Source organism: Pleurodeles waltl, chromosome 8, assembly GCF_031143425.1.
Source record: "Pleurodeles waltl isolate 20211129_DDA chromosome 8, aPleWal1.hap1.20221129, whole genome shotgun sequence".
NCBI classification, from domain to species: domain Eukaryota; kingdom Metazoa; phylum Chordata; class Amphibia; order Caudata; family Salamandridae; genus Pleurodeles; species Pleurodeles waltl.
Genome location: NC_090447.1, coordinates 834,163,672 through 834,190,089, shown reverse-complemented (window position 1 = coordinate 834,190,089; position 26,418 = coordinate 834,163,672). Strand labels below are relative to the sequence as shown.

Here is a 26,418-nt window from a genome sequence, read left to right as displayed (position 1 = left end):
TACCTTGAATTGGTAATGAATTCCTTTGAATACAAACCTTAGGTATTTCCTGTGCGATGGGTGTATTGGTATATGGAAATAAGCATCCTTGAGGTCTAAAGTTGCCATGTAGTCGTGCAGCTTTAGCAATGGCAATACTTCTTGTAGTGTGACCATGTGGAAGTGGTCTGATTTGATGAAAGTGTTGACTACTCTGAGGTCTAGGATTGGTCTCAGTGTTTTGTCCTTCTTTGGTATCAGAAAGTACAGTGAGTAAACTCCTGTGTTTATTTGTGTGTTTGGCACTAATTCGATTGCATTCTTTTGCAATAGTGCCTGCACTTCTATCTCTAGGAGATTGGAATGGTGTGTTGTTAAATTTTGTGCTTTTGGTGGTATGTTTGGAGGGAACTGTAGAAATTCTATGCAGTAACCATGTTGGATAATTGCTAGAACCCAAGTGTCTGTAGTGATTTTCTCCCATGCTCTGTAATAATGACCTATTCGTCCCCCCACTGGTGTTGTGTGGAGGGGGTGAGTGACATGTGAGTCACTGTTTAGTAGTAGGGGTTTTGGGGCTTTGGAATCTTCCTCTATTTCTAGGGAATTGCCCTCCTCTATATTGTCCCCGAAAACCTCCTCTATAGTGTCCTTGGTAACTGGACGGTGTGGCTTGTGAGGTGCTGGCTTGTGTGCTTTGACCCCGAAACCCCCCTCGAAAGGGCGTTTTACGGAATGAGCTGTAATTCCCTCTGCTCTGCGGGGAGTAGAGTGCGCCCATGGCTTTGGCAGTGTCCGTATCTTTTTTGAGTTTCTCAATCGCTGTGTCCACTTCTGGACCGAACAGTTCTTTTTCATTAAAAGGCATATTGAGAACTGCTTGTTGAATCTCTGGTTTAAATCCAGACGTTCGGAGCCATGCATGCCTTCTGATAGTTACAGATGTATTAATTGTCCGTGCAGCTGTATCTGCAGCGTCCATGGAGGAGCGGATCTGGTTGTTGGAGATGGCCTGTCCCTCCTCAACCACTTGTTTTGCCCTATTTTGGAAGTCTTTGGGCAGATGTTCAATGAGATGTTGCATCTCGTCCCAGTGGGCTCTGTCATAGCGCGCAAGTAGTGCCTGGGAGTTCGCGATGCGCCACTGGTTTGCAGCTTGTGCTGCGACTCTCTTACCAGCTGCATCAAACTTGCGGCTTTCTTTATCTGGGGGTGGTGCATCTCCAGATGTGTGAGAGTTGGCCCTTTTCCTAGCTGCTCCTACAACAACAGAGTCTGGTGGCAGCTGTGTTGTGATGAAAGCCGGGTCCGTAGGAGGCGGCTTATACTTTTTTTCCACCCTTGGTGTGATTGCCCAACTTTTGACCGGGTCCTTAAATATGTCTTTTGCGTGCCGGAGCATACCAGGGAGCATAGGCAGGCTTTGGTAGGAGCTGTGGGTGGAGGAGAGTGTGTTGAACAAGAAATCATCCTCGACCTGTTCTGAGTGGAGGCTTACGTTGTGAAATTGTGCTGCTCTAGCCACCACCTGAGAGTACGCGGTGCTGTCTTCTGGTGGAGATGGTTTTGTAGGGTATGCCTCTGGGCTGTTATCTGACACTGGGGCGTCGTATAGGTCCCATGCGTCCTGGTCTTGGTCACCCTGGCTCATGGTGGTGTGAGCTGGGGAGTGTGATGGCGTTTGTGCTGGTGAAACGTTAATCACGGGCGGAGGAGAGGGTGGTGGTGTAACTCTTTTCACCACTTTTGGTTGTGGTGCTTGTTCCGTCTGGAACTCCAACCTTCTCTTTCTCCTAATGGGGGGAAGGGTGCTTATTTTTCCTGTCCCCTGCTGAATGAAGATACGCTTTTGCGTATGGTCCGCATCAGTTGCTTGTAGCTCTTCCTCAAACCTATGCTTCTGCATTTGGGAGGTTAGCGAGTGCTCTTCTGTATAAGAGCCTGAAGCTGGGTCGCTTGCAGTTTGTTTCGGCATCGAAACTTTGTCTGCGTGTTTTTTCGGCTCCGAGGTGACTTTTTTCCTTTTCGGGGCCGAAACCTCTCGGCGTCGATCTGTTTCGGTGCCGCTGTCTCGGCGTCGAGCCGTGTCCACACCGGCATCTCGGTGTCGAGGCTTGTCTCCAGCACTTTCTCGGTCCCGAGAAGGCTGCGTGCCGGTGTCTCGACCGGAGTCGGACGATCTCGGCACTGTTTGGGCCTTTTTCGGTGCCGACGGTCGGTCACCGATTTTATGGGTTGAGCCATGGCCTGGTGGCAGTGGCGTCCCCTGGGCCTTGTAAATGTTTCTTTGTGTGGTTTTCGACGTCTTACTCACGGTTTGTGTATCGTCGAATCCTTCGGAGTCTGAGTCTTGGATCGAGAAGGTACCTTCCTCTTCCTGTTCCTCGAACTCCCGTCGGGCTGTCGGTGCGGACGCCATTTGAAGTCTTCTGGCTCGACGGTCTCGGAGTGTTTTTCGGGACCGGAACGCACGACAGGCCTCGCAGGTGTCTTCGCTGTGCTCAGGTGACAGGCACAGGTTGCAGACCAAGTGTTGGTCTGTGTAGGGGTATTTATTGTGGCATTTGGGGCAGAAACGGAACGGGGTCCGTTCCATCGGCGTTCCTCAGCACGCGGTCGGGCCGACCAGGCCCCGACGGAGGATCGAAAAACTACCCCGAAGGGCACCGGAGCTCTTCGATCTTCGATGCGGTGTTGAATCTAAGTACGCCGATCCCGAACGCAACAATACCGACGAAAATCTTCCGAAATTAACTATTTTTTCTGTTCCGAAACTCGGAGCGACAGGAACACGTCCGAACCCGATGGCGGAAAAAAAACAATCGAAGATGGAGTCGACGCCCATGCGCAATGGAGACAAAAGGAGGAGTCACTCGGTCCCGTGACTCGAAAGACTTCTTCGAAGAAAAACAACTTGTAACACTCCGGCCCAACACCAGATGGCGAGCTATTGCAGAACATGCGTATCTACAGCGACAGATGCCATCGAACATAAGATTCTTGAATTGTGAGTGTTTGTAGCTCACTAACCCTGCCTAAGGAAGTAGTATCTACTAAGAAGGCAGTTTTTAGAGTTAGCATTTCTAAAGTAGCCTTGTGTAGTGAGTCAAAGGGTTTTTTCATGAGTTGCGCAAGAACTATATTTAGGTCCATTTGAGTGCTGGTATCCTCCTTTTTGCACCCTCTAAGAATCTTTTAACGACTGGCGCTGTGAACAAACTTCTTCCCATTTGACCTCTTGTATATGCTACAATTGCAGCCAGATGAACCTTTAAGGATACGTATGTTAGACCTTCTTGTAAAAGGTGGGTCAAATATTTTATTACTCACTTTTCCCTTGTGATCTTGTTCAACTTATTTTTAACACACCAAAGTGAAAAGCTTTTCCATTTTGCCATATATTTCCTAGTTCTTGGTTTCCTTGCTTCTCTTAATCCTGCCATTATATTATCTGGTAACTTCATGTGTCTGAATTACAAGTCTTCAGGAGTCATGCCGTCAGTATGAAATATTCAGGTTCTGGGTGCAGCACTGTGCAGCACTTTTTCGTTTTCCATTGACAGCAGATCCTGTTGTTTTCGTAGTATCAGAAAAGTGCATTGGACTAACTGTACAAATTCTGAGTACCAAGTTTGTCTTGCCCAGTGTTGAGCAATTAAAATCAAGCTCATGTGACTAGTTTTGCACTTGCTGATGATCCTGTGTAACAGCGGAATCGGTGGAAAAGCGTATGCAAATATCCCTGGACAGTTTATTGTAAGGGCATTCCCCCGAAACTGATGGTGTGGCTGCCTGGAGGCAAAGATTTGGCATTTTGCATTCAAAGAAGTTGCAAACAGTTCTATTGTTCACATTTTGAAACTTTTCTGTACCACTTTCTGATTTAGCTCCCATTCGTGAGCGCATGAGGGCAGCCTGCTCAGTTTGTCTGCCTCGCAATAGTCCTTTCCTGGAAGATGTATTGCCTGAATCTCTATGTTCCTCTGAATTGCTCATTTCCAGAGTTGCTGAGCTAGTCTTGAGAGGGGTGGAGACGGAGTTCCCCACTGTTTAATAATGTAAAACGTTGTTGTGTGTCTGTCTGAATTAATATTGTCTTTTCCTGACTGTGCTTCTGGAAAACTTTCAATGCTAGAAAAAACGCCTTAGATTCCAAGAGGTTGATGTGTTGTACTGCATCTTGCTCCCTTCAGATTCCTTGTATCTTCAGAGGGCCCATATAAGCTCCCCATCCTATATGTGAAGTGTTTGTGGTTATTGTTACTGAAGGGCTTGGTTTCTGAAATGGTTTTCCTTGTGTAATGTTTTCTCTGTTGAACCACGCAATTTCCTCCTGCTCCTTCTGAGTGACAACCACTAGATCTTCGCAACTCCCTGTCACTTGTGACCATTGATTTTGAAACCACTCCTCGACTGATCTCTTATGGAAAATGGAATGAAGAGAATGCATGATGACATCTTTCCCATTAATCTCCCCCACAGCCCTGGCTATCAGAGCTTGCCCCTTCATGTAACAGAGACTCTCCTCCAGAAGAGACTGCATCCTCTTTTCAATTGGAAACGCCTTCCACTGAATCGAATTCATTCTCGCTCCCAAGAAAACCTCCTGTTCTGGTGATGACTTCTCAATGTTTAATGAGAAGCATAGAGTGTACAATGTCTTAATCACTATTAGAACGTCCTGCTTGGATTTCTGATAAGTGTGCCTTTACTAACCAATTGTTGCGGTATGGATATACATGAATACCTCTTCTTCTGAGATGTGTTGCTACTGCAGATAGGCATTCTGTGAATACTCTTGGAGATTACTTTATTCCAAAAGCTTGTACCTTTAATTGGTAATGTTTTACGTTTACCACAAACCCTAGGTATTTTTCGTGCTTTGTAGTCATTGGTATGTGCAAGTAAGGATCTTTCAAATATATTGTTGCCATATAATCTCCTTTTTGCAATTGTAGCATAACGTCCTGTAGAGTTATCGTTTTGAACTTTAGTGTTTTCATGAATTTGTTGATGAACATGAGGCCTGGACCTGGACTCAGGGATCCATCTACCTTTAGAATCAGAAAATGTGTGTTGAATAATTTCCTTTGTTGATTTCTTGAATGGGGACCTGCTATATTGCTTGTTTAACAATTCTATGACCTCCTTGAGAAGTCGATCTGTTTCCTCCTTTGAATGTTTTTTTTTCTTTGGCCCTCTTGTTGGAAGGAATTTGTCTAGTTCTATGGAATACAAGTACTGTACTGTATTGAGTTTAGCATCCATTTGTCTGACGGTATCTTCCTCCACTCCTGAATAAAGTTCTTTAATTTTCCACCTACTGGTGTGCTGTGAAGGTATTCTGAGTCTTTACTGTTTCCTCTCACTGATGGTTCTGTGAACGTTGTTGATGCAATGCAGTCATTAGAGGGAGCTGTACCTCCCCTAGCTGATTTTCCTCTTCCTCTTTCTCGAAAGGAATTCCTTTCTTGATTGCTGTTGGTACTGCCAATTTTGTTTTGCGGTAGATGTCCGAGTACCACTATGGAAGCCCTGATGAAAGCTCTATGCCACAAATGTGCCTCTAGAGGCCGCTCTTCTTGGCACGAAAGACCTCCTTCCGATTCCTCCCTGAAACTACAACGCACCTATGGACATAGCTGTTTCATGATCTTTTTTTAACTGGTTGAGACTTTCATCAAACATATTCCTGAACAATTGATGCCCATTAAAAGGTGTATTTATTATGTTTGCTTGAATCTAGAAATACTTAGCCATGAATGCCACCTTGAAGTGATCGCCATAATCAACTGCCGACTAGATGTGCCCGCTGCATCCAATGCAGATTTTAAGCAAGTGTTTGCTATGTTTTTTCAGCTCAATACCATACCAAATGAGCAGCCCTCTTTTTGCACTGTTCTCAGAGATGCTTCATTAGTTCTACTATCTTCTCCCAATGCTGATGTATAGGTCTGTTAAGCAAAGAGTTTGAATTTGCAATGCTGCCATTGGTTTGCCGCACTTCTCTCCATCCTGCGGCCCATGAGTTCCATCCTTTACTTTCTTTACCTGGAGGCGGTCCCGATGTTGATGGTATGTTCGCCCTTTCTCTAGCCATAGATAATCTAATAGAATCAGCTGGAATAGTACCCATAAATTTACACTCGGTCTTTAAAGGAAAACTTACATTTATTTCTCTGCTCTTGGTGTGATTTCTCTGCAAGTGGCTGGTTCCTTAAAGGCTTTCTCTGCCTTGACCAAGAATACTTAGATACACTGCTGCTAAACCAGGCAAGAACCCAGTACCTGCACGTGCTACTAAGAGGAAACATGACTGGGGTTTATCATCCTCCAGTTGTACATTACATTTTTCTGCTGCATTTTTAATGACCATGTTATAAAAGCCAATATCATCAGGCGGAGATGGTTTGGATGAATAGGTTTCTACTTCCTCCTCTGGTAAATCCCCCTCTAAATCTTCCCACTGAATTTCCACATATTCACCTTCCTCCGAAGGCTGATATGTTACCTGTTGCTCCTCTTCCTCATAACATAGTTCTACCTCTTCTTGAGGCTCAGGTGGGAAAGAGAGGCGAATCTCCTTGACTTCTGCCTCCGAAACCTCCTTCGTCCCCAAAGCTTTTGTGGAATTCAGAAACTTCTCAGACTTTTGTCGAGTTCCTTTTTCTTCTGTATCAAAGAGTCAATTTCGACCTCGAACCTCTAACTTTTATTTCGGATCTTGAGGGCTCTGTCTTCGGGACTTGTAGTGGAGTGTTTCCTCTTCGATGTGGAAAGCTCCTTTGCTGATTGTTCTGAACTGGAGCTTCAGTTGACCCTTTGATGTTCAAGGCCTCTCAACAGCAACGCGTCCTTTGCCTTTCCATCTTTTGTCGAGGTATGTTTTTTTTCTACCGGAGACCCCCTTGAGGGCTAAGTGTTACTCCTTTTCATGTGGTGTGCCTGCAAAGCGTTTTGACGCAGAGGCTCCTTTTTGTGCCCGCCAGTCTGATTTCTTTGACCTGGGTGCATTAACAGAGGTGGCAGACTCTCTTACCTCCTTTCTGCTCTTCATCAGCAGCTCTTGCTCGCATTCTATGATTCTCTGATCACCCTCCAAGATTTCTTCCGCTCCCTCTGCGACATTTGCCTCGCTGTCTCTGGAAAGTTACCGATCTTCAAGGGATGGTGTGGATTTTTGGCCTTGCATTGATTGATGTGCCATTCTCTGTTTCACTCTCACCAACTTCGGAATAAATAGGACGCAGGCGTTGCAATCTTCACTCCAGTGGTCGAGAGGAAGAAAGATTACACACCGGATACTTGTCCTTCTGAGCGTATCTGTGAAGGCAATTCTTCCAGAACTGAAATTATGTTTTCTCCATCACGCCACATGGGGAGCTCCCCCGTCCGGGCATTCTCAGTCCGCCATCAAAGTTTCGTAAAATTTCCAAGCTCCCTTTTACTTTTTTCATTAACCGCTGTCCGTCGTTGATGCTTTGAGGCTTTAATAAAGTTTTCGATAAAGTTTTTCAGCAAATCTTCTATTTTTCCTATGTCACAAGGAGACACCAAATGGAGGTTCCGGCGACACTCACCAACAAAGGTAGAAAAGGAATAAAGACAAAAAATGTTTTTGGGGAAGTAGTAGAAATTCCGGACTCAACCACTAGATGGCGGAATAATGCGCAGCATTAGAATCCAGTAAAGATTCAAGCTGCAAAACACAGCCTGGAGGGGGGATTGACCTGGTGCGTGCCGCTCAAAGTCTTAAATTTGAACCACTGACAGGCGTAAAGAGTTTTTATTGAGGGATGTTTGGCTGACAAGATGGCATTAATCACCTCCAGAGGAAAGTCAAGGGAGTTTACCTGTCGCCACTATATCTTTAAGCATGAAGGTGGAGAGTGAGATTGCCGGGTTGCAGCAGCCTGCCATGTTGGTGCAACAACAGGTCTCCCAGAGGGGAAGCCTGACTGGAGGACATATGCTCAAGTCCAGAAGTTCTAGATACTATACTCTCCATGCCCACCCAGAACCACTAGGATGTCTTGGGCCCAGTCTTCATAATTTCTTGGGAATTCAGGGAGGTGCGGTATCAGCAGAAAGGCATATAGAGTCTCAAATTACACTCACAGCAGAACGAGTCTCTGAGCTAGGGAGGAAACTCCAACGCAAAGAAGTGTTGAAATTGCACGCTCTTAGCGGTGGCGAAAATATCGAGCCAAGGTTCTCTCAATGCACTGAAGAGAACTCGTGCCACATCTGGGTGTAACTGCTAGTCATGAACTGCTAGGCATTGAAGACTGAGCTCATCCTCCCTAACATCCAATGATCCTGCCAGGTGGTTCACCACCCAGAAATTCCTCAATCATCCAACCACTTCCAGAGGGGAAAGCCCACAGGATTCATGACCCCACAATGCACCATTTCTTGCAATACCACATAGAAAAGGTGTTGTCCGTGATCAACTGTACCAGCATCCCTTTGATGGACAGAAGGAAGGCTTTTAATGCCAAGCGGATGGATGGGCGTCAGCTACAAAATGTTGATGTGGAGCTGGGATTCTGCCAGAGGGCTCTGATCTCCACCTTTCACAGATGACAGCCCCAACCAAGAAGCAATGCATGGGTCACCACTGTCAGTTTTGGGTGTGGAAGGAGAGTGGGTCTGCCACTGACCCAATCGTGGTCCAGTAACCATGGCTGCAGTTCTTTTGTTTTCTCCTCTGAAATATGAGCATGGTCGGAGAGGTAGCCTTGATGCTGGGCCCACTGGGATTTTAGATCCCACTGCAGAGTCTGCATATTCCACCTGGCATGCTGGACCGTCAGGATGCAAGAGGCCATCAATCCCAGCAGCCTCAGAGTCGACCTCACTAAAATCCACATCCAAGGTTGAAAACCCAGGGTCATAGTCTGAACGTCCTGGACACTCTTTCCCAGGGAAAAACACAAAACCGAAGTATGTGAAAAATCGCTCAGATGAAAGTCAGTTGTGACTTTGGTACATCTACAGTGAACCTTAAAGATGATAGGAGGTTTGCCTTAGTTTGGAAGTGGTTGACAACTGCCTGGGGCCAGACTGCCTTCAACAACTAGTCATTGAGGTAGGAGAAGACTGGCACCCCTGCCCTCAAAAGGTATGCTGCCACCACCACCACTAGCACTTTTGTGAATACCCGAGGGGCACTTCTGAAACCAAAGGGGAGAACAGGGAACTGAAAAAGCTTCTGTCCCGCCACAAACTGCAGGTAGTGCTCATGGGCTGGCAAGATGGATATATGGAAATAGGAGTCCTGCAGGCCAATGTCACCATCCAGTCTTCAGGGTCGAGGGCATTCAAGACCTGGGCCAGGGTGAGCACTGTGAATTTCTCCTTCTAGAGGAAGGCACAGAGCAGGCAGGTCTAAAGTAGGCCTTTGTCAAAGGTGCGAAAGGAGTGATGGAACTGTTGTGGTTGGCAAGGGTGGGGTGGAAAGGCCCAAACAGGGTGGGGTGAGGGTGGATGTGTGTGGGGGGGGGGTGGAAAGGACTAGAGATGGAGACGTAACCCTGCTCTCCTTAATACACCTGAGAGTGGGATTGGTCTGGTACACGAACAAGGGAGTCCCATGAAAGGGCATGAAAATGAGGGAGGACTGGATGTTGCCAGAGAACAGTCGATGGCAGCCAAACAGACATGATTATCCACCCAGAAATCTTTGATGCGATCAACATAGAACAAAAATGCTCTTTTTGGATCCTGCCAGTGGCATGTCTCCTCTTCTTTACAAGGATGAAGTAAAAAGATGCCAGAGTTCTTAGAAACAGTTTATCTGGTAAAATTCAAGTGTAGGGAGGGGTAACGGAAAGTGTTTTTAACTTGCTAACCCTCCTAGCATATGGTATCGCCACAAGGAAGACAGTTTTTAGAGTTAAGAGCTATAAAGGCCAGCTATAAATTGACTCAAAAAGGGAACAGAAGAGGAAGGTAAGAACTAAATTTTGTCCCAATGCAGCATAATGAAGGGAATGGGAGGAAACATATGCAGCAAGCCTGTAAGGAATCTAGTAACAGCAGGCGACTTAAACAGGTAAGGTTGTTCCAGCAACCACATAAAAGCAGAAATGGCAGACAGATATCCTTTGACCATGCCCAGAGCAAACACTTGTTGGGCCAGGAATAAAATGAAAAGGAGGACCTCAGATAAGGATGCAAAAAGAGGCTCAACTTACTTAGATGCATTCCACACCACAAACTTGTCCCACCAGCAGGTGTAGATAGTCTTCGTAGAATGACATCACACACTTGGGGAGGGAAGTTAAACACCCTCAACTATCACTGCTCAATCCACAAGCATGAAGGTGGTGAGTGTACAGGTGCAGTACCCTGCATGTTGCTGTAGCCACTAAGATGACTTGGGCCCAGTTGTTCTTTATCTTCTTGAGAACTCTGGACAGAAGTGGTATCGTCAGAAAGGGTACATGAGTCCTGAGCTCCATTAGAGATGAAGTTTGTATCCAAGCAACAGCCATCTTGGAAACTCCACCGCACAGAACAGCTGACACTGCGCGTTCTCTGTGGTGGCAAATTGATCTAACCAAGGATCTCCACAATCTCAAAAGAGACCTCGGACCACCTCCAGATGAAGACGCCATTTGTGATCCGGGGCAGGCAGGAGCAGAGATGCCCGGACAGAATTGGACAGACACACCCAGCCACAAGCAATGGACACAGAAGGATGGTCGGTGCAGTCTGATGCTAGAGAGACTCAAACCATTCCCCAGAGGAATGAATTAAGACTACTCTCCCAAATAAGAAATAACAGGGGGAGGGATCACTGAAGGCAGGGGGGACTCTAAACAGAAACCAACCAGACCCCACATATTAACATCCACAAAAGGGAAGGTGTTAACTAACCATTCATTGAAAATAAGTTAATGGGGAAGGGGCAACAGACACCTTGAGGACTGGGGGGTGGGGGGGGGGGGGGGGGGGGGGGAAGGGGTAGTTTGACGCTCACTGCATGCGGTAATAGGGAGGTGGGGTGGGTTAGTGGTTCACAATAGCATCTAAAAGGCGATCAACTGAAGGGATGGTCACAGTCCAGTTGGCTCAAATGTGATGATGTCCACGACAAGTACTACAGGAAGGCCTGTACAGGAAACCGGGACATCTTTGCTTCACTTTTTTATTCTGGAACGTTAATGGACTGGGACACAAAGTAAAGAGAGGAACGGTTCATAGATTTATCAACAGACATAACCCACACTCACTGTTTCTACAGGAAACACATCTGATGGGCAAGAACTGCACCTTGTGTCATGTTAGGTAGAAGACTGTGGCTCACTCTGGGTTTACGTCATATTCCAGAGGAGTTGGTATTTTGTTTCACAGACCCCTACCCCGAAGGTGACATAACTGTGGACTGACATGGAGGGTTGCTATTCGGCAATACTGGGGAAGTGGAATGGGAAGACCATCTTGGCGGTATCCTGGTATGTCACCTCAGGGCTCCAGTCACGAGCTATGGAACATTTGGAAAAATTTATCATTTAAGCCCCAAGCACACTGATTATACGGGGAGACCTCAATCCGACGATGCACACAGACCTTGGCAAGAATGACAGCAATGTGTGCCAGAGGGAGGGACAATTACAGACTAAGAGATTTTACCTGAACACTGGAGTTACATGACCTTTGGAGGGAAAGGAATCCTGATAGGATGCCATTTTCATACACACCCTCCAACTCCATGGCAGGCTCAAGGCTAGATTGCGTCCTGGTTCAGGCACACAGTTACCGTGACACTGCCTGTAGGAAGCTGGCTCTTTACATAGTATACCATTAAGAGGTATGCTGTGTAAAGTACCATGGTATCCCCTTGGAAGTGGACAGGGCTTTCTTTAAAAAACCCAAATGCTCTATTTGTTGTAGTGTAGTTGAGCAGCTTTGGCTCATCAAAGTGGAGTGTTAGACATTTGTTGCATGCATACAGTCAATAAGTGATGCACACACATACACTCAATACCGAGATGCACACCAATTTAGAAAAATATCTAAAGTTTTAATATATTTCTTGAGGGCGTGGCCGGCAAGATGGCCGATCGGCAGCACTAGACGAGTGCTCCCGATCCCGGCTAACTAATCCTGACACCCCGCACCCTCGCGGACCTGTCAATTGAGTCCTGGAGCCCGCGGGAGCGTAGAAGTGGACGGGGGAGTGACGGGAGAGAATATGAGGTGCTAGATGCCGAAAAATGAGCGGCAGGGGGGCGCAGACGAAGGGTGCCTGACCCCAAGACGGCAGCCGCAATCGCGGGAGCGATCTGAAACGCGGCTAAAATCGGCCGTAAGAGGCACTGGAGCGGTGCAAATTTGGAGGCGGAGGTTCCTGAAGGGGGCCCCCCTCAAGGGTAGGTGTTGAGTGTAATTTGACACCGCGCCCCTGAGAGTGGATGCACAGTTGGAGTTGGGCCTCCCTGTTAGATTGGAGGCCCGTGCGGTGATAGGGGTAGCGGGTGAGTGCGGTTGCTTGCCCCCTGCACGGAGAGCTCAGGCCCTGGACGTTTGGTGTTCACAGCGCCGTAGTGCGCATACAGTGGCAGCTGGAGCCGTCGTTGGGCTGGTTTTTGAGGTGACACTCCCCTACGATGGAGATCTGCTTGTGATCCTGGGCTGCCCAGCTCTGAAGTGCGCGACCAGCAAGCTGTGCATTGGATACGTCGGCTCGGGACGACACTCGCGCTGCTTCTACATGTGTCGGCACCCCACTCCTGTGGGGGGTAGGGGGTTAAGTGACTGAGTGGTGTTAGGTGGCAGGGATAAGGAGCTCGACTGCCTGCCTCTCGCCTGGAAGGCTTGAGCCTGGCATTTGGTGTGTTCCTTCGTAACTGCCACTTCAGCATGTGGACACCATGGGCAAGGATAGAACGCAAAAGGGTACACAGCAAACTAGGATGGACCAATACACGGTGCAGGGTTTGAGTGCGAGTTTACAAAAAGATTCCCCAAGCCCCTCGGAGAAGGGTGCGGAACCCACCGGGGCGCAAATCCTGACTGCTATTGAGTCTTCGCGGCACGCCATGCAAACTCAGATTGCGGCCATAGCGGTTGATGTCAATCTGCTCCGTGCAGATCTAAGAGTGGTGGCGGAATGCTCGGTGGCCACTGAGAAACAAGTGACATGCCTGCAGTCTGAGATGGACATGTTGAAGGCCTCAGTGGCCATCTTTGAAGCTAAAACGCACAAACTGGAAGCGAGGGTCGAAGATGCGGAAGGGAGGGCGAGGCGGTGTAACCTCCGTATAGTGGGCTTCCCCGAAGGGGTGGAAGGGGCGAATGTTGAGGTTTCCATGGAAGACTGGATCCGTAAAACGTTGCCTGATGCCCCCTTATCGGCTGTATTTGTGGTGGAACGTGTGCACAGAGCCTTAGCAGCGGTGCCGGCACCGGGAGCCCCCCCAAGAACGATTAAAGCCAAGGTCCTTAACTATAGAGACCAGGATGTAATTTTGCAGGAAGTGCGCAAACATGAAGATCCTACATTTGAAAATCATATCATCTGTTTTTTTCCCTGATTACACCAGGATGGTGCAGCTCCAGAGACAATCCTTTACTGGTGTTAAATGCAGGCTCAAAGAACTGGGCTACACCTATATGCTACTGTTTCCAGCCAAGTTGAAAGTTCTCCATGCAGGTCGCTCGCATTTTTTTCAATCTCCTGAAGTGGCTTGGGACTAGTTGGAGATGAACGATGTGGTGGGAACGCCAGACTTCTTGTTGGAGAGAGTAACAGGAGACCCCGAGGGACAGCAGAGGTGCATACTGCAGCCCGCAGGAGCACCCGACCACCAGACCTGCGATTCCCCTGTGGCGATTGCGTCCAGGCTTACTAGGCGATCTGGAATATAAAAAAAGATCTCCAGGATGTGCTAGTTGGATACTTTCATACAAACTGGGGCACGGCAGGGACGCGAGGATTAGAATGGGAGGCACTGAAGATAGTTATTAGAGGGGAAAGCCTTAGTAAAACATATGGAATTAGGCAGCGCCTGGACCGGGAGCTTACGTGTCAGAAGGAGATGTTGGCTGCTCTACAGCGCCAAGTTGATAATGGTGACGCTTCGGAGGCGGATTGCCTTAAGGTGAGAGGTAGAATTGTGGACCTATGGGACACACTAGAGAATTATGTCCACCGGAACTATAGGCAGTGACTATTCCAGGAAGGAGACCGCACAGGGCGTATCCTGGCTTGACTCCTCCGGCGAGAGAGGCCCATCCCCATTATTCAAATGTTCCGTGACTCTTATGGGAAAAGGATTTTAGGGCAGTTGAGGGTGAATGCGCACCTGCGTGAGCACTTGCGAGTTGTCTATGCCTCACATTGTAGAGTGGGCAAAACCCAGATTCAGAAATACCTGAATGGACTCCGGTTACCTCACCTTACAGCAGCCCAGGTGGAGGGATTGGAGGGAGAGGTTTCACTAGAAGATTTGGGAGAGGCGTTGAGTGGTATGGCAACCAGGAAAGCGCCTGGCCCAGACGGGCTATCAGTCAAATTTTTCTGTGCCTATTCTGCTGTGCTTCTTCCACGATTGTTGGAAATACTCCATAAGGCGCGAGGAGAGGGTCTGCTACCGGAGCATATGCGAGAAGCACTGATAGTGATGCTACCAAAGCCAGGAAAGGAGGTTGACGACCTGAGCTCGTATAGGCCGTTATCCAGGCTGAATGTTGATGTTAAGTTACTAGTTAAAGTTTTGGCCTCCCATTTAAGTTGGGTGGTGACGCGTTTAGTGCAGGGAGATCAATGTGGTTTTATGCCGGGTAGGGGGACTCACATGAATATACAGCGATTATCGCATATACTTCACAAGACTCAAGGCTCTACGTTTCCCGAAGCACTAGTGGCACTGGATATGGAGAAACCTTGTCCTGGGGCTACCTATGGGAGGTGATGCGCAGGATGAGTATTGGTCCTGTCTTCTTATCCTGGGTGTGTCTTTTGTACGCTACGCCCCGGGCGAAAGTGCGTACGAGGGCGATTGTGTCAGACTCCTTTATTATCGAGCGCAGCACAAGGCAGGGTTGCCCCCTGTCGCCGCTGCTGTTCACGTTGGCCATGGAGCCACTAGCTATTCAACTACGGACTGGCTTGGATGGTCAGGGCATCCGTGTGGGGACAAGAACGCACATAATTTTATTGTATGCAGATGATGCTCTAGTGGACATCACAGAACCTGAACAGGCAGTCCCCCTCTTGTTGGGGATGATGGATAATTTGGGGCAGGTGTCGGGCCTCCGTGTTAACAGACACAAAACTGTGTTATTCCCGATGGCAGGACTGTCGGGATAGAGGCATCGGAGTTGCCCCAATTGGGCCTATCCGGGGAGACTGAGTCCTTCTCATATTTAGGCATCCGAGTTGCGCACTAACCGCAATTGCAATTCAATTTAAACATGGGAAGAGTACTGGAGGGCCTCCGAGCCTCTGTTCAGTTTTGGACCTCTCTCCCACTATCGGTCATGGGTAGAATTGTGCTCAGTAAAATGATTTTGCTGCCTATATGTTATGCAGAATTCACTCTGTGCGCCCCCCCTCTTTCGGTATTCCGACAGCTTGACAAACTGCTCTTCTCCTTAGTCTGGGCAGGCAAAAGATGCTGAGTCCGCATGGGTGTTTTGAAATTTGACCTGGCTGATGGTGGCTTGCAACTGCCAGGCTTATACTTATATTACTTAGCCGGGTTGCTACAGTACGCAGCCAGATGGTGTGAGGATGCGCCCAATTGGGAAAAGGATTTGTTAGCTGGTTCTGTCTGTGTGGAGCGCCTCCCGCATCTACTGAGTGGCTCTGGGGTTCCGCCGGGCACCCCCTATCTGGTGGAGCAGGTGTCGAGAGCTTAGGAGAGTGCAGTGGGGCGGGTCCTCCGTAAGGCCCCATACGTGCGCCCGCTTCCCCTGTGGTGGATCCGGCCTCTTGCTAAAGCTGCTGAGGTAATGGACTTTGCTCAGTGGCGTGCAGGGAGGTTGCAATAATGCTGGTGACTTGTTTCATGATGGCACGTTCATTACAAAGGATGAGGCAGAATCCTTGTTTGGAATAGGTCCAATGCAGTTCTTACAATATGCGAATATCTCACAGACGGTCAGAGGTATTTGGACATCCTTTTCCGAGGAGCCCATTGAATCTTGCCTCCTGTTGTCAATACTTGATCCCAAAAGTGACCGTGGGCTGCTGTCCCGAACTTAGAGAGCTCTTAAGGGGGACAGGCTGACTGGCATTCAGGGGATTAGAGACCAATGGGACACTAGTCTCGGAACAGCGCTCACAGATGGGGAATGGAATAGGGCCCGTTCTTAGGTGCGGGATGCGACTATCAATGCAAGGTTTAAGTTGACGCACTTTTATTCCTTACATAGAGCATACCTGACACCTCAATGCTTAAATAGAATGCTTCCCTCAAGACCGGACAGTTGTAGCCGGTGTGGAGAGCTGTCCGCTTCATTTGATCATATGGCATGGGTCTGTGGCTCTGTCCAACCTTATTGGCAACAAGTGGTGAAGACACTGAGTGAGGTTACGGCTGTGAGAGTGCAGGTGACAATGAAGCACTGCCTGTTGGGCCTGATTCCAGTCCCCAAAAAGGGTCTAAAAATGGCATATAGATTTGCACAGTTGGGGCTTATATTGGCGAAGAGACGCATTGCGATTCGTTGGGCTAGCCTGCACCCCCAATGCATGTTATCTGGTTGAGTGATTTAGCTGAATGGACTACCGCGGAAGAATGCTGCTTGCGGAAGGTGCGATTGGATGAGCATGCTGCCCGGGATTTGGAGTTCTGGCGTGCCATGATTAATAAGTTGACTGGTGTGCAGGAGAGCGAGGGAGAGAGTCCTTTGACTGATGCGTCTGCTTGTTGCGCCCCGGTCGTGGTCGAGCCTTGGCGTATAAAGTCCAGGGGTTCCTGAGGTATGGCTGTGTGTTTTGGTGATCATGGGAGGGCACGCACCCGGTCGTGCTGCGCGAGGGGGGGTGCCGTGGGTGACTCCACCTCTACCCCCTCGCTCTGGCTTCTGTGTCTTGCTGGGATGCTGCTGTGAACCACTCCCGGATGCCCCCCCCTCCCCTCGTACCTGCCTGCTGCACCGGATGATTGACGATTATTCATAGCGCTATACATTGGTCTGTCAATGCTTACAGTGTCTTGTTGTTGGTTAATATGTTATAGTGTACTACACTGTCTCTGTAGGGGTGGGCACTGTGCTGGCGGGCTGCTGTGGGAGCCATGTTGGTTGGGTTGCCCTAATCTAATATCACGGATGCCTTATCTTCTATGCACGCTCAGCCAGCTGGAGCAGTTGTGTAGACCTGAAGTTGGACACTTCAAAATGTTATTGGCAAGGAGTGTGCGATTGGTCTGATATTACCCCCTTAAAGCACTGTGTCATACTGTATACATAGTTGTATGTGTTTATCTTCTGCATAAATAAACAAGTTATACAGAAAATACATTTACATTGACTAACACAGTAATTTTATTCTATGGGGAAAGAAACATACTGCGTGTGGCACTTAGCAACAAGCTACAGGTCTGTTCCTCTGGAGCTAAGGTAAGTATGGGGAAGGTCCAAGACGGCACCAACAGGGCACTGGGCATCCAGGTGCAGAAGTGCTTTTCAGCATCTGGTGCACTAATGTTATCCTATGGAAAACAAACAGTTACTTCATACAGCTACTTGGCAACAACTTACAGGACTGTTCTTCTGGAGTTAAGATAAACATGGGGCAAGGTCCAGTTAGAAAGAAGCTGCAAGAAGGAACTGGGGGCCAGTACCGCCGAACCCACAAGGAGGTTCAGATCTTGAGCCCACAGGGACACCTGAACTTGAACTTCGGCTGGGGGGCTCATGTGCACGGGTGCTTTTTCTGTTGCGGGTCCGCTGCTGAAGGCTCTCTGTTTTGCAGGTGCTTGTGAAAACAGGCTGCAGGAGTGGACTGGAGGACCAGTTTGGCAAAACCCAAAGGGGGCTCAATTCTGTAGTGTCTCAGGACCCCGTGGGCACCATTTGTGTCGGGTCACAGTGGTGAAGAGGCTCTTGCGGTTCCTGCTTGTCCTGCAGACAGAGGCCACAGGCAAGGACTAGGGGGCCAGCCTGGCTAAACCCAAAGGGGAACTCAGCTCTTGAGGGTCTCTGGGTGGTAGGGACACCATCTGTCCTTCTGGACTCTGGCTGTGGGGCTCAGGTGCAAAAGTCTTTGGTTTGGCGTGCTGTGGTGGTCAGAGACACTCAGTTTTTGGTGCCTGCAAGATACAGGGAAGTAGCGCTGCAGCTCCATGGGAGAAGCTGGCTGTTTGGTAAGGGCTGCCCAGGCGTTTAGAGGTCACCCCACGGTAGGACGAGTCGTTTCAACTATCAGGAGCAGCAGATGGGACATTAGGGTTGGCACCAAGTCAGTCGCAGGTCCTCAGTTACTGCTTCTTTGGCTTTTCTTTGTACTTCTTCTTTTGGAGTGAGTCGAATCAGAGTTACTGGAATCAGGATTGCCACTTAAATACTGTATTTAGGGGCACTACGGGGAGTGACAGGTAGTAGCCAATGGACTACCTACCTTTGGGGTGACTACACCCTCTACATGACCACTTCCTGTGGAAAGTGGGCATAACCCTGACCCACAGGACCTAATTCCACCAAAAGCCAAGATGGTAAAATTGTCCTAGTCGTGTACACTTTAGGTAGCCCACCTTAGGGGTGGTACTAGCCTGAGGGTGAACATACCTGCTGACTAGCTCATTTTTCCACCTGTCCTGGTGCCAAATGGGCCCTGAGCAGGGGGTGGCATTTTCTCTGTCTGGGGGAAGCTAAGGTCGCACAGCAAAGCCGGTGATGACCCTTGAAGCCTCCTTCCTTGATATGCTGATTACCAGTCACCCTGCATGGAGGAGGTGACATCTCCTGCCAGAGCAGGCTTTGTTATTGACCTCAGAGGGATCATAGGCTCTCACCTCCAGGGGGTCAGAAACTAGTCTGTGGCGGCAGGCTGGTCAGAACCAGTGTGCCAGCACATTAGTAGTTTTCAGGGGGTACATGTGATAATAAATCCATCACTGGAACCGGTGTGGGTTTATTAATACAAGGTGTTTAACACCAAACACCATAGGATTCGTGAAGCAATTATGTAGCAGGGAAACTCGTTTTGACCAGTATCTAGTACATGCCTTAAAATGGCTTCCCTGTTCACTTGTACGGTCAGTAACTGAACTGGCCAGCACAGAGGCACAACTACTCATGAAGATATGTTCGCACATGTAATATGATGCACCGTGCCTTAGGGCTGTTAGGCCTGCTGTAGGGGTGACTTACAAATATTTCATGCAGTGTTAGGGGACATGGCACACAGGGTGTGTGCCATGTTGTGTTTTCACTTTTTAAAGCACCTCGTCAGGTAGCCTGCAGTGGCAGTGTGCATGAGTTTAGTGCTGGGCCCCTTTGAGTGGCACAATATATACTACAGCTCTTAGGGACCCTCTCTAGTAACTAATCCCTAGGTACTTTAATAGATGCCAAAGGCCTTGTCATCTGGGGATCAACTGACCAATTACCTTGCTTTGGAGACAGAACACTGGTACTGGGGCCCTGGTTGGCAGAATTCCCAGTGCACTCCGGTCAAAGTTGCATCAAATACAAGGCAAAAAGTGTGTTGGGGGGGTTGGGGGGGGGGGGATAGGAGGTCTGTAATAAGGCTGAGACGCTCTTGCTTTGTGGGCACACTTTTAGGAAGGTCAGAGATGGGTTGAGGAGGGGGGCCATGGCAATAGGGCACCCCGTTGCCACCCTCCAGAAATAGCAGGGAGGTTTGCAGAGTACCTAGAGGCCCTCTGCTCTCCTAGGTGTCAATACGAGAATGAGTAACTACAAGCCTTTAGGAGCAATCCCTACCTCCACCCTGACACCAAAGGATAAGGCCACTTTAGACAGGGATCTAGGGGTGCAGAGGCCATACTTCAACTTAAAGGCCTAAGACATACTGGCAGAATTTTTCAAATGCCTGGGGAGACAACTAGGGGATCTGCCCTTTCATATGTACTGCAACGCATTGATCACAGAGAGCTGCCCCCCGTGCTTTTGGGTGGCCCGCACTGTCCTAATCCATAAGGAGAGGACTCTGCCTCCTATAGGCACATCTTATATAACATATAGAGGTAAAATTATTGGCAAAGGTGCTAGCAACGCCCCCCTACATGAGGTAAGCAACAGGTTGATTACCAGGGACTAGTCTGGGTTTATGCCACATAGCGCTAAAAGACAACACCTTAAACGCCTGTATGCTGTACCTGAAAGAACAAATGTTATTCGGGAACGAGTGGTGATTTTATCACTGGATGCCAAAAAGGCATTTGATTTTCTTGAATGGTTGTACCTAATGGTGCTAGAGAAAATACGATTTGGATCTGTGTTTAATGGCTAGGTCAGACTGCTTTACATAGCTCCTATGGTTAGGGTGCATATTAATGGGACATTATCGCTGGAATTCCAAATGGGAAGGAGTACTAGGCAGAGATGCCCGCTATCTCCCGTACTGTTTGCACTAGCAATCTATCCCTAGCAAATGGGCTAGAAAGGATGTCCTGTTGCTGGGATTGTGCTGGGATTTTGACTAGGTGGATGTGATCTCCCTCTATGCAGGTGATCTGCTATTATATTTGGCCAACCCATGCTGGTCCATGCCCTAGGTGCTGAAAATCCTCAATATTTTTGCGAGATACTCTGGGATCAAGATAAGCTGGCATAACTCAGTAGCATACTCCACTATAGCCTGGCACTCACAGGAGGACTGGGACAGCCCCCTTGCAATGGTTAATGTCTGGCTTCCAAATATCTAGGCATATCTATCAGTAACTTCTACACCCAGAACTTGGAATCTTTGCTAGGTCGTTACAGCGCAGACGTGGCCAGATGGTGTAAACTGCCAATATCTGCAGCACTATACAAATTCCTCTACTTAATATAAAACATGCGATCCAAAATCCCTAATTTTTCCACACAGTACAGACAACTACTAGGACACTGTTATGAAACTGGGGAATCATAGGATAGTGCAGGACACTCTTATAAGAGACCCATATGAGGGGAGATTGCTCTGCACAATCTTAAATTATAGTATTGGGTGGCAAAACTAATGGTAATTAATGACTGGGTATTTGAGGAACAGTGGGATCTGGCCTTTATGGCGGATAGGAAAGGTGGGGTGGTTTGGGGGTTTAGGCCTCCATTGCCACAGTGATCCAGACATGGAAGAAGCCAACCAAAGTGACACAACGGGAGGGGGAAATTACCCTAGAAACACCGCTATGGGTCTCGGATGATCTGGGGGGTTTAAAACAGCTGAAGGGCTTCAGACATTGGGATTTAATCAGAATCTCCAAGGATGGGGACTTATGGAAGGGAGCTGGTATGGTGTTATCTGAGAGCCTCCAAGTAAGGTTTGAGCCAGCAGAGTCCTAGAGATTCCATTATCTACAGGTTAGGCTTGCCCTTCTTAGTCACAATGGACACATACAGCATATTGTGGAAGAAACCCCTTAAGAATACAGACTCTTGGCAGTCCACTACACCGCCATGCGGTTTCCATAATTTATGCTACCTTAGTCCGGCATTGCTTGCAGCCCTTACACAAGAGGAGGACTGAGGGGAATGAGACTTGGGCACAACTGAGGAGGTGGTCTGGGCAGAGGTATGCAGATACCGGTGGGAGGTGGCGATTAGGGGTGGCTTTCACCTCATACAATTCAAGATACTTCAGAGAGCCTACTACACAAGGATAAGGCTCCATGCCAGGGGCAGACTTCCCAATGATAGATGCGTAAGGGATGCAACCAGAAAGGAAACTGGTACATACCATGTGAGACTGCCCGAGACTGGTGGCCTTTTGGCACACCGTACAGGGACACCTAAAGGAGGCAGTGGGAGACCAGGTCGATCTATTCGCACAGACGGTGTGTGCCTGGGTATCTAGGGGGAGCAGATGCTACAGAGGTACTACCTCCTGTTCTGTAATATCCCACTGATGGTGGCTAGGAGGGACATTATACAGCTATGTGGTAATGAAAGGCCTCCCAGCATGACCCAATGGGCGTGGAACATGGAGTGGTGTATGCTAGTGGAGCAGATGGTATATCAATCATGGGAAAGTCTGAAGAAATTTGACAAAATCTGGGGTCCGTGGAAGGAAGCCAGGGAGCAGGGGGACTAACTAGAGGAATACCTGGGGCTAACGCACAGTTGCATACCTGGAATCAGGGGAGAAGTGTCACAGGTGTATCAGGAGGGTCGACCCCACATAATGCCTAGTAACGGTTACTACTGAGCTACTTTCCCGAACAGACTCTTCCCTGGGGATGCCGAAGTTACACTTGTGATGATTTTGCCTTTTTGCTGTATACTGTTATATTGCAAATAAAATGTTTAAAAAGCAAAAGCAGCAAAACAAAGACAGATGCGAGCGACTCCATGAGTGGTTCAGAGATCTCCCACGTGAACAGGACCTGGAGCAGCGCAGTCACATAACGAGCTACCAAAAGTTTAATGGCCCACTCTCGTCTGGTCTTCAGGTTAATCTTTCTGCACACAATGCTGAGTCGTGGTCTTTTTCAATACACTGCAGACAGATCAAGTGTGGGTCTATAACATACATCTGTTGATGACAGGCTCCACAAGGATTGAACCTTGTGGGTTTCTTCGGAGCCATGGTTAAAATATTTTAAAAAGGCATACTAGTCGTCAACAAAAAGGTTGAAGTCAGTCAAAAAATTATGGAGAGGAAAAGAAACGGAGGTCAGCACACTGAGGTGGTGCCTTTATGGGCACTGCACGTGTCACTTCTGGCACGACGACACCATCGACACCACCTACCTGCGCACAAAGGGGATTTCTCGAATATTTCCAGATCCAGTCTGACGCCTAAGAATATTCTAAGGTAAAGTATCTGCAACTTGAATCTTCTATCAGGTTCAGTGTTTCATGCAGTTGATGATATTTAGGCAGTCTTAAGACAAACTGAAAAAATGAATCTGAGTTCTTAAGAAATATCACCACATAAACTACTGTAATTGAATGTTGCCTTAACATATGTCTGTAAAATAAGCTTTAAAGGACATGCCACATTTTCTCAAGTTACATGAAGAACAGAGGCCTAGACTCTGTTGGAAAAAAATTAGACTGCCACCTGCACAAAGCGTCCCACTCCAATGAGAAAAGAAAAGGCATTGTGCAAGTTCACCACAGTCAAATTAACAGTAGCGGCACTTAAGTACTTGTGCCAACAAAACATCTTCATCTGAAAATGAAAGAAAAAGTTTCTTGTAGTGGTAAGCTTACCTGATAAATAAAACCACTCATTCTCGGGCTGGCAGACAACATCAGCAAAACGTGAGGGAAGAGTAGAAGATATCGTTCATTCTTTTCCTTAAGAAAAAAACATGATGTTTTTTCTAAAATGTATTCCCAATGGGCACAATTAAATAAATCAGCAATTCAAATTAACACTATTTAGCATTTCTGAGAAGCCTTCAGGCCATTCTTTTGCATTCATATTACTTATTTTATTATTGAAACAAGAAATAAATAATGCTTCACCAATCAACAAGTTAATCAAAAGATATGCACAAGTTCATATAAGACGTAACATTCCAGTAAATATGCCATCTCCATTTAGGTCTCAGGCTTAAAACTACTGACATGAACAATATCAGTTAGTGCTACTGGAGGATTTCGACACAGGATCTCAACAAACATTGGCAAAGCCAACAGATCACACATTTGCAACAGACAGGTTTTGCCAATGTATAGTGCTGTTGCTCTGCAGCCTCGGCAAAAAAAGAAAAAAAAGAAAATGAAAATGAAAATAAAACAATTTAGCGCAATGACAAGTATGTGTGCATGCACTCAAGAGTTATAACACTATGGCAGCATAGCAACATGGCATATAGCTATGCACGCATCACCATGCCTACTGTTCCAAGACAGTGGATACCAACTGAAGCAGTGTAAAAAAAAAATTACATATTTTATACATGTGCAAAAGGGTGTTTCAGAAAAGGAGAGTCCTGGCAGCAAATAGTAGCTGCAGGACCTTCCAAAATTGCACAGTAAGAAATGTGAGCAACAGAGAGCTGGTGGGCAGAAGAGGGTGGGTGAAGAAGTCAAAGGAGGGGAGCAAAAGTGAATGCTTGGGGTGTAACAGAGGAGCTACACCACCAGTGGCACCCTAGAAAGTAAAAAAAAAAAAAAAAAAAAAGCAAGCAGTGGACGAGGTAGAGGAGGAAGCAACACACATCATGCATGGTGAGAGAGGTGATTAAACTGGGAGAAGCACACAAGGGAGAGAGAGAAAACAATGCACTCTAATGGAGTGCTGAGAGATAAAGAAAAAAAGCAGTTCCCTTAATTTGAGTAGCGGAAGAATGAAATTCACCCAATCACAAGGTTAGTAAATTTATCGTATAAGGGAGGAGAAATCGAATAGTTTCTTGCCTGTAGGTGTAGTTTTGCAGCTTGAACAATTTTCTGGATTCACATGCTGTGCATTATTCCGGCATCTAGTGGGAGGGTCCAGAATTCTCCAACGTTTTGTAGTCCGTCTTCAGTTTATGTTTTCTTTGTTGTTGTGCATCAAAGGATCTACCCATTTGCTGCTTCCTGTTATGTACCTCTCATTCGAAAACTCCCACCTTTGGTCGCCATCTTCGTATTCTTTTCTTTTTTCCTTTATACATCTTCTTGGTGGAGGTGGGTGGGTCGCTTGTGAATCCAGAAAATTCTTAAAGCTGCAAAACTACATCTACAGGGAAGAAACTATTTTGCAGTGTGAATTTTTATTGGATTCACATGCTGTGCATCAATTTTGTAGCAGTTTTATTAGATTTGCTGTGGTTGGGTGAAAGATGGACTTCAATTTATAAACAGATATTTTAACACCTTTTGTCACACCTGAGCAATCTGACTGTCTATGCAATAGTGTTTTGTGAACATGAGTAAAGATGATCATGTTGGTGCCATACATATATCTTGTAACGGTGTATTTGCTAGAAATGTAAAGGTTGCTTCTTTCCTGCTTGTTGAGTTTCCCCTTGGGGTTGGGTTAGTTTCTCCCCTGCACCTGTGTGGCATAGTTGTATAGTTTGTGCAATGCATCTAGAAATTGTGCCCTTAGTTATCAGTTTTCCCATACTGTTGTCTGAAAAGGAGACAAATAGTTGTTTTGTTTTCATGCTTGGCTTTGTTTAAAGTAGTACATTATGGCGCATCTTGAGTCCAGTGTGTGTAAGGCTGTCTCTGCTTGATTCTTTGGGTTTTGGAAATAACTTTGTATTTGTATTGCTTGATTTATGTGGAAGAGTGAAACTATTTTGGGTAAAAACTGCTGATCTATTCTCATGACAATTCAGTCTGGGTGAATCTGCAAATATGGTTCTTGAATTGTGAGTGCTTGTATTTCACTCACCCTGCGAAGAGATGTTATGGCCACCAAGAATGCTGTTTTCAGCGTGAACATCTTTAATGTGACTTTGTGCAAAGGATCAAATGGTGTCTTCATTAATTGAGCCAGTAACACATTTACGTTCCAAGTGGGTGCAGGTACCTTCCTTGGTGGAACCAATTCTCTTTGGCCCCTCTAAAAAACGTTTTTATTACCGGAGCTGTGAAGACGCTTCTAGTGCAAGCCACTTTTTCCGCCAAGTGTACTTTTAAAGAAGCATATGCTAAATTGTCATCTAGTAGGTGTGTTAAATATTTTATCACCATTGAATCCTTAGTGTTTTTCCTTAACCGCTTCTGTGCCTTGGACGAGGTCACCTCGTCCAAGGCTACAGTTCCCGTGTGCCTTGGACGAGGTCACCTCGTCCAATGCACGGGAAATTGGGGGAGCGCTAGCACGCCCCCCGTGAACCCCCTCCCCCCCCAAGGCGGGGATGGAAGGGGAAGCCCTCCCTCCCCCCTCCACCCCCCCCGGTGACGTCAAGCTTCCAGCGCGATTGAAAGAGAAATGCTCAGCATTTCTCTTTCAATCACGTGAGGGAGGCCCGGAGAGGCTTCAAAGGGAAGGAAATGTATTTCCTTCCCTTTGAAGTCTCTCCCAGGGTTTCAAAAGCCGGATTGCTTGCAATCCGGCTTTTGAAACCCCACAAGACACCAGGGATTTTCTTTTTTTTTGTTTGAAATAGACATAAGGGAGCGACCCCTTGGGCAAGGGTCGCTCCCAGGGGGGGCATTTTTTTGGGAAGGTCTTTTCTGCCCCCCCTGGGTGCAGAAACCTCTAGGCACCAGGGATAAAAAAAAAAATGTGTTATGTTTTTTTTTTTTTTAGGTGGGGAGCGACCCCTTAGGCAAGGGTCGCTCCCCTAGGGGGCAAATTATATTTAGGCCATTTCTGCCCCCCTTGGGGGAAGATTGGCCTATTTTGATGAGGCC

General features: G+C 47.4%; 1 protein-coding gene across 4 annotated transcripts in view; it reads right to left on the bottom strand.

The window, feature by feature from the left end:
* ARHGEF7 (Rho guanine nucleotide exchange factor 7) overlaps positions 1-26,418 on the bottom strand; it is an 832,785-nt gene that overhangs the window by 323,098 nt on the left and 483,269 nt on the right. For all 4 annotated transcript variants that reach the window (XM_069205130.1, XM_069205127.1, XM_069205128.1 and 1 more), the window contains one exon: positions 23,326-23,412. In XM_069205130.1, the coding sequence (XP_069061231.1) occupies positions 23,326-23,412 (87 nt within the window). The remainder of the gene's footprint in view (positions 1-23,325; positions 23,413-26,418) is intronic.